General features: G+C 43.1%; 1 protein-coding gene across 1 annotated transcript; it reads right to left on the bottom strand.

Annotated features, from left to right (window-relative positions):
* Positions 1 to 767: 767 nt before the first annotated feature.
* On the bottom strand, positions 768 to 17438 carry LOC311265838 (transketolase-like). The gene is made up of 14 exons (XM_084367872.1): positions 17171 to 17438; positions 15274 to 15391; positions 14542 to 14655; positions 13587 to 13684; positions 10017 to 10208; positions 9681 to 9799; positions 8237 to 8433; positions 7931 to 8095; positions 6303 to 6459; positions 5233 to 5363; positions 4465 to 4548; positions 4229 to 4322; positions 3991 to 4113; positions 768 to 1543 (listed from the first exon to the last, which is right to left on the bottom strand). The coding sequence occupies exons 1-14, from the start codon at positions 17275 to 17277 to the stop codon at positions 1356 to 1358; spliced, it is 1887 nt and encodes a 628-aa protein (XP_084223998.1). The 5' UTR covers positions 17278 to 17438; the 3' UTR covers positions 768 to 1355.
* Between the last annotated feature and the right edge of the window lie 241 nt (positions 17439 to 17679).

Raw genomic sequence — 17679 nt, forward strand, 5'->3', positions numbered from 1 at the left:
TCTGAATGAAAGGACGGAGATGACACTGAAACGCAAACAGCCGCTGAGGCACGCTGCAGCCCGTGTGAATCTTTCAATAGGCTTTTCAATTATTTACACACATTAAATATGCACACCACATGGTGGATGTGGGCCTGTGTGGTCCTACAGACTTCAGCTAGGCACTTAAACATCAACTTAACCAATGCACAGACTGTTTAAGGTGGGGCTAAGCTCTACATACTGAACTGTAAATGTTTATATAAGAGGACAGTCTAAAGGACAGACGAGCCATTTTCTGCTGATTGTCCCTGAAGATTGGACAGGCATGGTTAGAAAGGTCGTCAGGACCGATGATCCCAAACATAAAACCTGTGTTACATTTAAAAAACATTATTCTTAGTTTTAGGCAATATGCTGTTCTTACTTACCTCTACTTAAATCAGTTTCAATTCAAGTCAATTCAATTCAAAGGGGCTTTATTGGCATGAAAGTCTCAATAACAATGTTGCCAAAGCATCAAATCTATGTCTACATCCTCACATTACCACCATTATTTCATATTCATATGTACAATCAGGAGGTGGATGTGGTGGAGGTATAACATTATTTTCCTTAGCTACTTTTTATGTTCTCATATGCAGTACGCAACCGGAAAATTCATTGTTTTCCAGAATGTGAGCCACTGGGATGATGTAAAAATTAATATAGCAGATTTTGTAACATCTTCCCTGTGAGAGTTGACCCTCGTTTAACACAACCCAGAAGAAAGACCTCAGACACAGATATTGTGAAGAAACAATCCCTTTATTGGTGTGAAGCAGTCCAATCCAAGTCAGGGTCAAAAGGGTTAAAAACAGTCAGTGCTCAAACAGACCAAAAACCAGTCCACACCCTGCTGGATCTACTGGGGTGGGGATTTACAAAGTCGTACTGGGTGCAGACGAACGAAACGCTGCGTTGAGGAAGTGAGAGGGGTTCCACAGAAATATATATAAAAAAAGACTCCAAACCACGTTCACTGCTTTTACTGAGACACTACAGCAGTACCAGAACTTTCTCTGAGAGGTAGGTGGGGGTGAAAGGGTGGAGGTGTGGGTGTGTGAAGGGGAGGGGAGGGGGGGTTTACTGAACTCACAAACTCATGGGGAAAAAATCTGGGGTTTCAAAAACACATTGAAGACAGATAAAGAGAAAAATCATGTAATCGTTTTTATTTTTTCAAACTAAAGCTTCAGATTGTTTTGTGAGGAGGAAAGCGTGAGTGGGCCAGAAGTGCTTCCCCTCCTTCAGTGTTGGTTTATTTGTTTGTCTCCGTGGTGCTCCCACGGAGTCCTTTGCCATTTGCTGCCACTGCCTCTGCAGCTGCGACGTTCTTACTTGGCGTTGGCAGAGTTGCTGAGCACCTTACGGACCGCCTGAGTGATGGCGTCACGGTCGATGCCGAAGATTCGGAGCAGCTCGTTGGGTTTGCCGCTGCGTGGCACCTGAGAGACTGCCAGGCGGTGGACGTTGAAGCCGGTCTCATTCACGACCGCTGAGCACACTGCCTCACCCAGACCGCCTGAGGAATCAGGAGAAACATCAGTCAGAAATACTGATTAAAGGGTCAGTCCACCCAATTTTTTTTTCTAGAATTTCTCCTTATAATCACATTCAAGTCTCTCATATGTTATATTCTCTTCCATATTTCCTTCTTTTGATTCCCACCCTTGTGTTACACCTCCACGGGCGATTGAGCTCTGCAGTGATGTGATGTGGGCTGACAGGAGTGACACCGCCCTCCCCCTCACTCCTCCTGTCTCACTTACACCTCCTCAAGACTCTCCTCTTGCTCCATCCTCCCCTTCTCTCTCTCACTTTTTTTTCCTTCTCACTCTAAACTGTCACTCAAACATTTCTGACTGAGTGAACATGAAAGCTGAGGAGTGACAAAGTCATTACAGGTTCATAATCCTTCTCTGCTACCTTTTGTTCCAGCCTTTGGTTGATGAATTAGCCTGTGGCTGATGAGTGCATGAGAAAGAAAGTGATTGTATACAAATTCTGTCTTTGCGTTGAGTTTGTTTTGTATTAATATTTGAAAAATGACAAAATTTCACATTTAAAAAAGCCTGCGTGTACACGAGAGTTTCTCAGTTTTTTGGTGTGAATTCTTGGATACTGTGGTTTGAACACAATGGAAATTGAGGAGCTACTCATGGCTAATAAAAACATTTTAACAAAGTAGTGTAAGGTGGTGGAAAAAGTTCAGAAAAATGTGTTAAGGATAAAATGTTTCTGAAGTATATGTGAGGGTTTAACATTTTAAACTGGTTGCAAGTTGCAAACAGCTCAGATCTGGTGTCATCGAAGAAATAAATGTGCCACACCAGTTTGTATAAAATGGCGAAACACTCCATTGCTGTAAACATTAGTAAAGTAGAATTATAACGATTGCTTTACATGGAGTCGCCGATCATTTGGGTCAGGTTTGTGCCAGCTTTCACTAGTGAGTTTATTCGCTCAAAAAAGGCTCGATATCAACTGATTTTCTAAAAAGCAAAAAAATGAACACTGGTCATCTGTTTATATTCTTACAGAATACCCATACCACTGTACTAGAGAGCAAAACCTGAACATAATCATGATCAATGCAAATCTGATGAAGCAATATATGAAAGTGTAGTTCACTCCTTGTTCTTTTTAATGTAATTGTTAATAAGATAGTGTCAGTCATGTCCTGGTGTGCGCTGATGTTTTTTTGGTCCACTGTGGTTTGCCCTGTACCGGCTGCACCCAGAAAAGAAACATCGCTGTGCGCAGGGTATCTTCCGTTTTCTGCCGCCAGGAGGTTTTCTTCAGTGGCTCCATCGGACTCTTTAGATATGCTGTCATATACTCTTGGTGAGGGCAAATAATAGGGCTGCACAATATGGTCAAAAAATCTGCATTGCAATCATTTTGACAGATAGTTCTAGTGCGACGTGATTCACAATTCGAGGGAATGATCGTCTCTGCATCAGAATTTTTATTTTCACATATTTTCTTACATCTGGCGAACATTTTGCCTTCATCAAAACATTGCAGTTCCACAATTTGGATATTGCACTTGGCCGTATTGTGATTTTTAAAATATTTGGATTATTTGTGCAGCCCTATAAATAAATAAATAAATAAAATCTTCAGGACAGGGGAGCAGGTCTTGAGAGCCTTTCTGTTGAGAAAGAAATTACACTTTGCACAACATTGACCCATCTGTACGCCACACATCCCCCCCATTCCCTGGATACCACTTGATCCCCCCCGCAAGTGCCAACACACAGATACACAACACACACACAACCACTTAAAATGTTATGTTCTTGGATAGCTTTACTCTACATCTGCAGCTTCCACACACATGGACATATTAACAACTCATCCGCACAAAGGTGTGTGAAGCAGCTACGTGTAGGGCAACCAAAACATGTACAAACACAAAAAAAGAGAGACGGGGAGCGAGAGAGACAAAGAGAAAGAAAGCAAATTGTGGACACTCGTTTTTGTCATGCTGGTACTGTATGTAGGTCAGCGAGAGCCCAAAGGCCGGGGCTGAAATTAAGAAACACTGACAGGCTCTCCCAGCTCCTCCCCCTACACCCACCCTCCCTCTCCTCCTCCCCCCTCTACATCCTGTTTTTCCTTTATCCTTTTCAGCTTTTTCTATATCGTCCATCTCTCTCTTCTCACCCACAACCATCACCCCATTTCTCCAGCCTTCTCATACCATCTCTATCTGCAGTTGCTCCAGGCATTTTTATTCATGAGCTGATACACAAGCAGCACAAACACGCAAGCAGCTGCATAATAATGCTTGTCCTGCTCGTTCAAACTATCCTGCAAATGCACTAAACTCCACACAGATGCAAGCTGATTTTAATTGGACGTGATCATAACATTCTGTAGATGAATGCAGTCGAATGGCACTTTAAATTGTAACAGGTCAGGTTATGTAAGTAATGTATATACAGGTAAATAATGTCACATCACCTTCATAGTAGTGGTCCTCCACTGTGATGATGCGTCCTCTGGTGGCCCTGGCGTTGTCGATGATGGTCTTTGAGTCGAGGGGTTTGATGGTGAACGGATCGATCACACGGATGTTAATTCTTTCTGTTGGAGGAGAGAGGACAGTGGACGATGCATCTCAGTCTGATAGATTGAATACTTTAATGCTGACAGGGGTTGGTTTCTTTTGCGTCATGTTTCTTGCGTTCTTTCTCTGTACCTTTCTTCAGCTGTTCAGCAGCGGCGAGAGCCTCGTGGAGGGTCACTCCTGCGCCGATCACAGTCACATGGTCATCATTGGTTTTGTACACAACCTGAGTGGGATGGGAAGATACATTGGTATGTGCACACAGACTAGTCATTTGTGGTAATGATAGTAAGAAATCAAATGAGGAAAATAGGAGCACGAGTTTGAGGAATACATAAATTGTTTGGTGTGGGAAAATGATGACCAACCTTAGCCTGACCAACATGGAAGTCCTCATTGGAGTTGTAGATGACGTTGTTCTCTGGGCGGCTCGTTCGGATGAAACACAAACCCTGAAAAAACAAAACAAAAACAGAAATGATCTTCATGGTTCTGTACTTTTTTAACAAAAAACAAAACAAAAACTGTGGAAGATTCGATCCCATACAACTAGTGTTGTCAATAGTCTCATTTGTAGTTTAATATTGATGCCATTGTGTTTAACACACAACTATGAACTTTTCCTAACTTGTAAGATCAGTTAATTAGATCATTTAATTATTTTAAGTTTTAAATTATTATTTTAGTTATTTTATTTCATTGAAGTCCTGATGTAGAGAAAATGTTTTCAAAAAAAGAAAAGTTGCAACTCATTGTCAGTATACATATATTTAACATATATTTATGTTTAAAAGGTACAATATGTACAAATTTCACTTGAAAACAATATAAAATGTATTAAAATAATGACCAGAATGTGAAGAATTAGAAGTTTTGACGTCATGACTTCTATGCATTGTGTTGTTGAGATATCTACTGGAGTTAGCACACTAACCTGCTTGCCTAATGTGTACATTTTTCCCTGTGGTATCGAAATATGGTATAGAAACCAGAAATTTGTCAAGCTATTGCAACAATACTACATTCAACTGAATATGATATCTAGCTTTTGCGCTGCTCTAAACCTCCAGAATTTTCCTATCCAGGAACTATTTTGTTGTTATCTTTCATTTGTTATCACAGGTGACTGCAGGTACCTTTGTGTTGGCAGCAAGCTCCACAGCTTTCTCAGTGGAGACTCCGTCGCTGGGGTAGAAGACGGTTGCAGTGGGGATGGCTCTAAACATGGCCAGATCCTCCAGACCCATCTGAGAGGGTCCATCCTCACCTAAATATGCACACACATCAACATGAAACAGACAAAACTCAGGTTGAGTAACACCCACATGTTTGCTGTAGACTGGAGAAATAAATTCTGGTAAGACTGGCATGCATTCAGTCTGGAAGAGGTGGGCATGCAATGTACCTGCAGAGGTGGAGGAGAAGGAGAGAGGGGAGGAGGAGGTGAAAGAGAATCAGGCCGCTCTGTCATCACCTCCATGACACAGAGAGACAGGGAGGGGGAGGAAGAGGAGGAGGAGTGCTGACACCAGGAGAGGAAGATGGACAACAGAATAACGGAGTAGGTGAGAAGATGTAGGGGAAAACAAGGTTTTTAGGATTCAGTAAAATTAAAACCAGGACATAGAGAGGAGAGGTTCAACCCACTGCAGTGAGATTACAGAAGCAACAACATGAAGTCAAACAATCGAGAATGAAATATCTTCCAGAGACGGCTTGTTCAACTATTAAAGCTTAGCTTTGGCTGGTTTTCATCTGACATGCATTGAGGACATTTAATTTTCTTCAGTGGGCTGAATCAATCCAAAAGGCAAAACTGTGCCAAGGTGGATTTAAGAAAAAGGTGTAGTGAGAGGAAAGGCGGGTCACAGTGAAGGTCATAATGAGTGCAGCTACTTCATATTATGGGTCCAAGGTAGTGAAGCTGTGATTAGTTTCAATTAAAAGAGCAGTAGAGCTTATCAGAACATTTTAGAATAATTACAAATTATAAACACCAGTTACAGCAGCAACCACACAAGATTGTTCACAGTTATGAGTTATAGTTAACATAACTGCATAAATGTACCATATAACAATGATACCAACAAGATGTTGTTGGAGGGAGAAATTCACAAGATATAAACAGACTTTAAAATCAACCACTGAAAGGTCAGAGGTCAGTCCATTCAGGTCATGACTGATGAAAGGAGAGACAGGAACTGACCAATAGAAACTCCACAGTGGGAGCCGCAGAGGTTGACGTTGCTCTCAGAGATGGCGGCCATGCGGAGCTGGTCGTAGGCCCGGCTGAAGAAGGTGGCGAAGGTGCTGGCAAACACCACGTTACGGTCCCGCACAGCACAACCTATCGCCACGCTCACCTGCAGGACAGAGGAGAAACGAGAGGGCTGGCTCAGAAACACTGCATTTAACGCAGAAAGAAAACATTTTTTTACATGTAAAATTATTTGGGTATTTTTATTTGTTTATGAAGAGAGAGGCAGGTAAGGTGGGCAAGGTGGAACATCTACTACTGTGATGTACAATAGCACCTGAACATCTCATCATTATAGTTTGTACTCCACTATCACTACTTTAGTAATCCCTGGACTTTTCCTCTAGCAGCACCTTGTGTTTGACATTTTTGTTTTTTAGTGAAATGTCTAAATAACTGTTGCCATGAAATTTGCTTTACGTCTTCAAGTCCCTCTCAGGAACAGTTTGGTGATTCTGTAACATTTCATCTACAGTATCACCAACATCAGGTCAAAATTTCATTTTGTCTAAAACTTTAGTTTATGACTAAATGCTTTAAAAATTAATCACACAACTTACATGGAGAAGAGAAAAATTCTGAAGAGGTTACAACCACAACACTTGTATTATTAAGGTCTTAATGTAAGTTTTTTGGCCTGTGGCCAGTTGTTCTACAACAAGTGTTGCTGGAGTTTTGACCTAGTAAATCTAACACTGGTGGCAATTAGCAAATGTCTGAACGTTAACTAATGTGGAGCATATGGTAAACATTAAACCTGCTTGCATCAGCACGTTATCATTGTCAGCGTTTAGCTCGAAGTTCAGCCGTGAGTGTAGCTGTAGCCTCTTAGTCTTGTGTAAACACGAGTATTCTATATGTTGTACATCTGCTGTTTACTCATTCATGGTGTTTAGACTTAACCATTTCTTTATGATGTGATCCACTGTGAAGGGGAATTTTAACCAGCAGAAAATATGTACATGTTTTTAATTGAGAATGCAAATATCAGGATAAATACAATTCTTTTTACTCATTCAAACTATCCCCACTGCAGCACGAGAAGGACCTTTCATCAGTATAGTAGTAATCAGCACACAGTGAGCCTTTCCTGTTATTAAAAACCCCTGAAAGGCCCACAGAGCACAAACACATGATGACACTCATATTTCATGATGAGGCAGATATTTAATCCACACAGACGATGACCCATTTTGATCGGCCTGCTGTTGTGTGGGAGGACCCTTCAAGGATTCATCACGATGCTGATGTAAATAAAACTGGGACATGAACACGAGAGGAATGCTGTTAATGCTGCTCAAGGGATGATGATGCAACAGCAAAACCACTAACCAATGCAGTTACACCTAAAGTAAACAGTGACACAGCAAAGGATTAAAGATCAGAGGGGAGAGAAATGGATGCTAATACTTATGATTTAAAATGGACCTGACTTGTTGTGTATTGTCAAAAGAACCAAGTATTGCAGTTGTTTGCTGTTTTAGTGACACTTTACTTTCATATACTTCTTCACAGTCTGGACGGTGGTTCAGAACCTCTGCAGACATCTAACCGGACATCTAGCGTCTATTTCTTACCATGTTCTGCTCTGCGATGTAGCACTCCACGTAGCGGTTGGGGTGTTCGTTCTTAAAGAGCTCAGAGAAGGTGGAGTTCTTGGTGTCTCCATCCAGAGCCACCACATGGTCATTGTAACGGCCCAGCTTGGCCAGAGCCATGCCGTACGCCTTCCTTGTGGCAATCTGGTTACACAGAGACAAACAGACAACCAATCAATTAACTACGATCCATACAAAACAGATTGTTTATGAACATATAATGGATAACCAAGCAAGGTGTGCTGACTCAAAACGTCTGAGCTCGTCTGCCACCACCGATCATACCTTGTCTCCAGGTTTGTAACTGGGTGCACTTGGCATGCGGATGTTGCGGAGGCTGACAGGTGACGCGTCCTCATTGGGCGGGGCAGGATAGATGCGCTTGTTACAGCTGACGATGCGGCTCTGCAGCTCCTTCATCACGCTGTCGGCCATGTCTTTGGGCAGGGGTTTGCCGTGCCAGCCCATCTTATCCTCAGCAGCTGAAAAAGACACAAAAAGACACGACTGAGGACAGGAGCAAACAAGTACAGCTGCTATTGTACAGTGTAATACATGACAATCAGAGGGGAAGTTATACACTTTTTATTCATGAGTTAAATAACAGACATTTTCACTGTTTTTGTATAAACTGTGCATGTGCAACATTGCACGAGCCAAAATTTTGGACCCACCTACACATATAAACCAAATTCCTGCACACATCCTGCATACTTATCTCTACGTACATGTGCTATTTAAAACATGTATGCAATAAGCCATTGGTCAGCTGCCACACTCATAACAACTGTCCACTTCAGTGGGTCACAAAAGGCAAGTTCAATGGTAAAAAGGTCAGAATCCAGAGGCCCCAGGGTTATAACAACACTGACACAGCCTTATGAACACAAAGACACACTCCTCCATACACACACACACACCTTGCTCTTACAACAACTGTCTTTTTACCTTTCACCAACACACGTGGTCACACACACTCCCCCTCAGAGTTATCACAACACGGACACAATGGGATGCTGCTGCGAGTGTTTCCTACACATTCTGAGGGATTACAGAGCAGCAGCAGCTAAAGCACTAAAGCGTTGCCTGGATTACAGCGAGTTAGGGCCTCTGCTCTGATGGAGGGCCCCCGGGGCCGTAAAGAAAGCTTCTGACGCGAATGCTATTCTCAGCAAGTTGTCACCATTTTACCTTGTCAGGCTTTTGATGCAATAAAAGCAGGATGTCACATAATAAAGACAGAATTATTGCACAAATCTACACTATACAGGAACTTTTGAGTACTTCTTTATAAGGGCACTATGTTGTTTTTTGGTGAATAAATTCAACCTCAGAATCTTCATATTAACAATATTAATGAGGAAATAATACAAACTTTTGGTCCATAACTGAATAAACAAGCTGTTCTCAGAGGAAAATAAGGTCCCCAGACAAATGTTTGAAGCTAGAAAGGTGGCAGGGTCCGCCAACTGTGTTGTCTTTTATTTCAGTTTATTCAATCATGACAACAAAGAATTTGTGTATTTAGTTTGTTTAGGCACAAAAATAAATCAGTCAGGGAAGATCTTTCTCTTCTGATCAAAACATCTTCCCCCAAACTAAATAGTGAACCTTTAAACCAAAAGGAAACACAACATGTTTGAACTTCACTCAAACTCCACACATCAGGATAAATCTGCCTCACATACTGTGGATCACTTTGTGTTTGTTGTGATTGTGATTGTTGTACCTGGGATGCCCTTGCCCTTGATAGTCTTGGCGATGACAGCAAGTGGCTGATGGCGGGGCTGACTCAGCACCTTACACAGCTCCTCCACACTGTGGCCGTCCACAATGATGGACTGCCAGCTGGGAAAACAGAGGAGATCAAACTTTAACCGCTATGAATTCTGGGCCCCTGAATGAATGAAACTCTAGAAACCCCCAATGGAATAATCCTGGTGCTGCATTACTTTAAATTAAAGCAGCCAGTTAGCATTTTAGCTCATATCAGCTCCCTGAATATGTTTCCCTCACAGCCACCCACCCTCCCTTCTCCTCACCCTCCTACTTCCCCCTCGCTCACCCAAAGGCCTCACAGCGTCGCTGGTACTTCTCCACGTGGTGCTGCAGTGGCGCGGGATCGCTCTGAGCCAGGCGGTTGATGTCCAAGATGGCCACCAGGTTGTCTAGCTGGTAGTATGAGGCGAAGGCCATGGCCTCCCACACGGAGCCCTCGGACATCTCTCCATCACCCAGCAGGCAGAACACCCGATAGCTGCACAGAGAGAGATTTTATGTTTAAGTAAATGTGTAAAGACAGATTGATCAACAGACACAAATGGATACCGGAGCAGCTTATTTTCTATATCAGCCCGATTTTCCCTTTTGCAACATCCTCCCCATCCTTTGATTCCTCCTATAAGGCTCAATGTGACAGCTGACCCTCACACCTACAACACACACACACACACACGCACACACACACACACACACACACTCCACCCTCCCGCTGCGCTCTGATCACACTCAGTCGTTGCTCCCAGGGCGTAACAACTCCTGACAGCTTTCCAGTCAAATAGACACATTCTCATTAAAGCTGGAAGATAGGCCGAGACACGCCGCATTACACCACGCATTCCAACCTCGAGCCCAAAGAAAAAACACACGGCAGAGAGAGAAAAGAGAGGAAGGAAAGAAAGAGAAGAGAGGAATTCCACACAGAGGTGGAGAGGGAGAGAGGGAGAGAGAGAAAAGACGAAGAGATTTGAGACTGGAGGGGGGGACAATAAATGCTACCAGTTAAACTGATCTGTAAAGCCTGCAGGTCAGGTTCTGAAGTATGTCTGCTCCTCTGAAAACTATCCATAATAATATACAGATGCATTGAAGCAAATCTGAAAAAAGTACCAACTTGTGTTCATTATGAATCGAGTTAATCTTGCCTAAAGAAACTGCAGAATCAGGAATGCAAGGCTCCTCTCTGTTCATCTGCATCTTATCCAATCAGATAACTTAAATATCTGAGTGACATACAGTATAAAAACACATCAAAAGAAACAGGGAAAATGTGTCAGTAACTGTGTTAAACACTCTGTAAAGTCATTTTAGTATCACAGGTAAAAGTTGCAGATTGTGATAAACCTGCACGTTCCCTCAAAGGTGATTAATGCTGCAAGGATTAGATGATGAATTGATTAGTCGACTGAAAGAAAATAAGTTGCCAACTATTTTGATAAACGGTAAATCATTTCAGTCAGTCATCAGGCAAAAATGTCAAACATCTGCTGGTTCCAGCTGCGTAAATGTAAGGATTCGCTGCTTTTCTTTATCACTGATGAAAGTAAATGAAGAGTCTTTGGGTTTTGGACTGTTGGTTGGACAAAAAAGCAATTTGAAGACGAGACTTTGGGCTCTGGGAAATTGTGATGAGCACTTTTCACTTTATTTAGGAGATTTTATGCCCAAATGTTTTCCCTTAGATGACAAAAACTGAAATGTAACGGTGGGCCGTGGGCCAAAAGCAAACACCTATTGCATTGAATTGTGAAAATACAAATGGTCCTGTGCCAAGTGTCCGCCGTTCTCAGATCATGACAAATAATAGTAATTAATCATAATAATAATGGGGATCCTAAATATTTGAAGTGCATTTTACCTGATTACTATAATTTTTTATTTTATCTACTTTTTTCCTCTCTAGAAACACATGCCGGCCCATATTGCACCTTATAGCCGCACATTTGGCAGCCCTGGACTAAAAGATTAATCATGATAACCAGCAGATTGATAATTAAAATAATAATTAGTTGCAGCCCATAAGGTGATACCAACATTGATCAGGAGTAAAGTGATGCTACTGAGACACACACACACACACACACACACACACACACACACACACACTCTCTCTCTGAAGGGCATCCAATACAGCTACAGCAGGTGGAGGCAGTTTGAACTACAGAAGTAAAGTAATCCCCCTGAGGTGTGAGGTGTGCGTGCTTCTTTGCAAGCTGAGAGCAACAGATCAAGACAAGGTGATACCTCTCCTTGAAAACGGCCAAAACCCTTCCAACTGGCACACGCACAAACATGCACACACCTACCTCATACCTACTTGTATCACCCGCACCATTACACCCTGCCAACTCAAAACCAACGAAGAAGAAGGAGCTTCCAGTCGATACACTTGGTGCTGAGCTGCATGCTGAACGAGCATGAGGAGGAACGCTGCATGTGTTTGATCCAATAATCTCATCTTTACATGTTTACTGAGTATTGAACCAGAGTCTCATACGCATGGATCCATGAACTGCGTCAGTTATTCAGTCTCGTCTCAGCGCTGCTGATAAATGTATCTGACAGGTTCATTCATGTATTATATTTTAATAAAACACACCCTCAGAGAGGCTGAGGGTGTGTTTGGTTGTTTGTAGGATTCATTTCCTGCTATAATTTGACCACTAATAGACAATAAATATGATACATTCAATTATTCTACGAGTGGTTGAGCAGGTTCAGCACCATTCAGCAGTTTTTGTTATTATGGTATGAAACTGGTGATGCAGCCTTCTACGTGAGTCGTTGTGTTGCAGCGAATTAGCTTGACAAGCTGCTCTGAGCATCGCAGGGGAAACACATGCGCCCTTCTGCATGCACAAACAATTACATGCATGGTGAAAACGACATTATCTACCGTGTATATGTAGATGCAACAGACGCACAGCCGTGGATTTTGACATTTTTCGGAGAGAAGATGGGGGTAAAGGGCGAGGCAGAAAGATGAGGGGGGACTGTGCTCTTGCATGTGTGATTATTAGAGCAGAAACAATCGAGTGCACACAGAATGCAGAGTGAGAGATATCAAGGGCAGCCAACTCAGGCTGCAAGTACGCCGTTCCCCGACTGCCTGTTTCAGTGCGTCTGTTGTGTGTAAAAACAACAAAATTGCCTATGAGACGATCTCCCACCATTCTGTCCTTTCAGAAATGTGTTCCTGAAATTCAGAGTTCAGCTCGGATGCTTTTGTGTCATATCCATGTTCTGTGAAAATGTGAATAGGAATGTGTTGCATCTCGCTTTCTCTATTGTTAGACTGAAATCCATGTAGCTCTTTCTAGATCACACTAGAGACTGACCCTGCTCACATTTCAGGCCTGTTAATCTATTGTGATACAAACACGTTTACAGCTGCAGGACTGCGCACAAAAACAAATTAATCTCAACCTCCGCATTTGGATTCCACCTTTGTGAAGAGACACATTAATCCCCATCACTGATTTCTGTAAGCAAACTCGTTTCTGAGCAGATGCCCTCGTTCATCCAGATCTGAAGGTGAAACTGATCAGAGGTCAGCTCTCCTGGCTCTCCTGGAGTGGCTGCCCAAATGTCAACCCAGACCAAGCCTGTCAGGTACAGTTTGATGCAAAGCTGCAGGCTGAAATGTCACATGTCAGCACGGCTCGCTGTGGCGTACATTATGCCATGCATAATTTCATACCGTCTACCTTAATATGTGCAGATGCAAGCTGAGCCGCTGCGCTGCTTCATGTGTGTCTTGTGCATGTTGAGGAGTCGCTGCATGAGGTCGTTATGTTTAATCAGGGACATTTTCTGTGTGTATGCGTGTGTTTGTGTGTGTTTTTGTGTAAGTTACCTGGCCTTGTCAAAGTATTTTCCAGTATAGGCCATTCCACAGGCAGCTCCCAGCCCCTGACCCAGAGATCCAGTGGCCACATCCACAAACTGCTGCTTCTGTTAGCACACACACAGACACACACCAAACATGCATCTTACTCTAAACTCAAGTTTGCAAACACAAAAAGCATGAAGAAGTCATGTTGTCAGGACAGTGGCTGCAGTATCCGGGTTTATGTGAACACAGTGTGTCATTAATGTCTGCAGCAGAGGAGAAAGGAGCCGAGGACGGAGCATCTCTGTCACACAAACACATCTTTGTCCCTGTGTTCCTGCCTGCATACAGTTTGTCTGTTATCTGTGTATTCATGAATGTGCAGCGAGTGGAACACGCGTTCTGCTCTCAAGTATTTTAGAGGGAAAAGACAAAGATTACAAAGAGGCTGGAACACATAAGCCCATTTCTTTTTTATTATTTTACACTATTCTGTTCATCATAGTCAGATGAAACTCCTTTGGATGGTCTCATCCTGCTGCTGCATTTTTATAATGTAGTGTGAGAAATATTCAAAGTGTTTCTAGCAGGGAGATGGAGACTATCCTATAATCTATCCTGCTGACAGGAACATTTTGAATGGCTGCATCCAGTGACATATATTTCCTTGGTCACGTCACATTAATATTTTAAGATTCTTAGATGCTGTCAAAAGGTCTGCCCAAAGCTTAAATAAGCTCTAAGAAGGTAAAGTCTGACAGATGGCTACATGCAGGAAGGGACTAGAAGCAAAGTCAAGCTTAACCTGAAGCATAAAAGGTTATGGTATGATGTTTGAGTGGGTAAAAGATACCATGAAACAGCTCAGGGAACTGTCCTCAAGTCAGATCATACATGTTAGCATAAGTTTATTTACTGTCAAACTTTCATTAAAATACCCAAAATCAACAAACAGAATGGTGGTGTCAGATTTACTCACCGGCACAGGGTGTCCCTCCAGGATGGAGTCGACCTTGCGGAGGTTGAGGAGCTCGTTCTCCTTCAGATAGCCCGTCTCCGCCCACACGGCGTACAGCACAGGGGCTGCATGACCCTGAGGAGGCGCAGGTGAAAGAAAGAGGTTAGAGTGTGACAAAATGTATCGTTTAACTGATCTGCTAGAAATGCTGAAACGGTTTAGAAAACCCTCATCAATCCTCCGAGCTTTAAGATCCTGTTTTTATGTCTCTAATCTATGTTTCCCCCCTTCCTGTAATTACCTTTCCTGCACACCTGAAAAAAAGAGTTTCCTGCTTAATAAATATTAGAGAACAAAAAATAAAAATACAAGTCTGAAATTTGCAACTGGCATCTTCTAGATGTCAAATCATTAGTAAAATCACAGTTAAACATGGGTAAAAAATGTAATACGATGTGAACAGGTGGGTAAGTACGCTGAAATAGTGTGCAGAGAAAAAAACACATACTCATGAGTTTCACACATCAAGGCACTGCTCATTACTCCTCACTATCTGTCTGCACGGCCTGCTTACAGATATTGGAGATACTAATTTTCCAGTCAAGTTTGAAACTCATCTCAGAGCTCATTTATCAGAAATCCATCATCTGCACAACTTTAATTTTGTGGCACATGCAATTTTTTTAAAATACGTGTCTCCTTATAGTTAGTAAGTGAGTTGTCTTCGATGTCCTCTGCACGTATAGGTGTTACCTTGGAGAGGACGAAGCGGTCGTTGTTGGGGTTACGGGGGTCTTCAGGTCGGTACTTCATAGTATGAAAGAACAGCACAGACATGATCTCTGCCGCGCTGCAACATGATGTGGGGTGACTGGAACAAAACGATGGGAGAGAGCAATCAGACACAAAGCAATCAGATTTAAAAAACTGATGTGCCTCTGGATTCCTTAGCTCAAAACTGCAAGGATGTGTCGGAGCAAACTGTTCACACACAGATGCAGAGGAGGAGGGAGAATAGAGAGACAAAGTGACTCTCTGTCACTTTAAATGTAGTGGGTTAAATCATGCCAGACCAACTGTAGTCAGAGAGTTATGTAAGACAGAAAGTAAGCAGGCTGAGTTTATCAGGGTCAGGCAGTCAGTAAGTACATATACTGTACATGATCTCTCTCTCTTACAACACACACTCATAAAGAAGTCTGCTCTCTCTCTCTCTCTCACACACGTACATACACAGACATCATACAAAGTGTCGTCCCAAACTGTTAAAGTCAATTCAAGAAATAACAGGTTAAGATGAGGTTTGATCTCTTGAATGATATTCCTCCTTTAAATTTCAAACCACATGCCAATAATACCTCACTCAGGCCTCCTCCACTGAAGGCATTTTTCCTTTACTCTCCTGAAATGTGATCAAATAATCAAAAATGAGCCAAAGCAAACAAAAAAACAACAGTAGGAGATGAAAAAACAGGATGAAGGATGTTCAAACAGGAATTTTAATTGCAAATATCTTTTGACCACAGGGCAGGTCACATGGTTACATAGGACAGTGTGCGCTTCAGGGCTTAAGCGCACTCAGTCACACAGTCTCACCAGCAGCATGTCTGAAATGACTTAAAGAAAGGTAGCGTACATAGATATCAGCGGAGACTAATCAATTACAGAGAAAATACAGGTATAACAGGTCTGTCTTTATTAGCTACTCTGCCCTGCTAAATACTTTGTGCAGCCTTTGGATGTTGAAAATGCAAAAAAATTAAATATAAATAAAAAAATCTGTTATTAACTATCACTCCAAAAACATTGCAGCGCTTTTGTTAATCCGAGTTTTATTTTGAAATGTCTCACCGGACGTATTCTCCCTAAATTAAAGCCTCTTGACAGTCGTGTGTCAGGCTGCACCGGGGCACGCAGGCGCGGAGCGGGGCGGCAGCAGCGCCTCTGTCCGTGAGTGTGTGCGTCCTCGGCCGGTTCCATTCTGCCGCCGCCACACACCACGTCAGCCCACGAGCCGCACCACTGGCTGCACGGGATCACGCATGGACCGACCCGGTCTCTGCTCCTCCTCCGTTACATAACGCAGCACAGAGTACAGCAGGGGTTAAGGAGGGCGGGCCGCCGAGGCACCTGCAGCGGTTTATAACGCCGAGCCTCCACATCAGACACGATTTAATACATGTTTTACGATTTGAAGGGGCGGTTCTGCAAAACATTACGCGCCTGTTAGTTAAACGCATGGCTCTCAGACACTTGGCGCGTTTGTGCATTGGAGTCCTGGCACAAAAACGCAAATTAACTCTTTACGCGGAGCAGCTCTCCATTCTGGGGGAAGTGCGTAAATTGCGCGCGACGCATGTTTGCACGGAAATAAGATAAGAAAATGTAAAGTTAATCAGCTTTTGCACAAATATTCTGTATCTGCACAACAATTAACTGTAGCTCTATGTGTCTGCTCTGCTGTCAGTCCATCAGGACAGTCTTCATGTTCTCTATTTAGAAATTCGAGCCCACGTTTCTACTTTTCCCACCTTGTAGTTTGTCCTCTAAACAGACAGGTGCATGGATCATACGCCGACTGGCTCAGGACAGTGATCACACTACTCTCTACCTCCAGCGCGGTTTAATCTCATCGTGCTCATCCTCTTACCCGCTGCCCGCTGCAGTTGTCGCCTTGATGGAGTTGATCCGGAGCCGGGTGGCGATGTTCCTGAGCGCCTGCACGGTCTGCTGGTCCGGTTTATGGTAGTCCTCCATCTGTCCGATGCAACGAGCGCACACACGCACACACAAGTAGGGTTAAATGGAGTTAAGAGTTAAAGTCCCTGGTCCGATGTCCCAGGAATGAAGGCGGTGAGTGTGCAGCGGACGATGGCAGGGGTTAAAAAGAGACGGACGGTGGTGCTGAACCTGACAGACACAGGAGGGAGGGAGGGAGGGAGGGAGGGAGGGGGCGTGTTCGCAGGCAAAGCCTATGAATATGGCTAATCTCGGGCTAAAAGGAGCCTACAGTTACCCCACGCACGAACACAGCCAATAGTTGGAAGGCTTTGGGCTGGAGACCAAGGCCACGCGCACGCTCACAGAGAGTCAGGCACACTGTGGACAGGGACTCACAGGTTACACTTTATAACACGGGTACAAACCATATACTCAAAT

Source organism: Pagrus pagrus (genome assembly GCF_965226575.1).
Source record: "Pagrus pagrus genome assembly, chromosome: 11".
In the NCBI taxonomy this organism is placed as follows: Eukaryota; Metazoa; Chordata; class Actinopteri; order Spariformes; family Sparidae; genus Pagrus; species Pagrus pagrus.

What these genes read in the sequence shown, in the direction of transcription:
- LOC311265838 (XM_084367872.1), bottom strand. Translation starts at nt 17,277, where the DNA reads ATGGAGGACTACCATAAACCGGACCAGCAGACCGTGCAGGCGCTCAGG. An exon ending in ACCGCTTCGTCCTCTCCAAG is followed by an intron (nt 14,656 to 15,273) that starts GTAACACCTATA and finishes GCGCCTCCTCAG; the next exon opens with GGTCATGCAGCCCCTGTGCT. An exon ending in CCACTGTGGAGTTTCTATTG is followed by an intron (nt 5,364 to 6,302) that starts GTCAGTTCCTGT and finishes GTGCATATTTAG; the next exon opens with GTGAGGATGGACCCTCTCAG.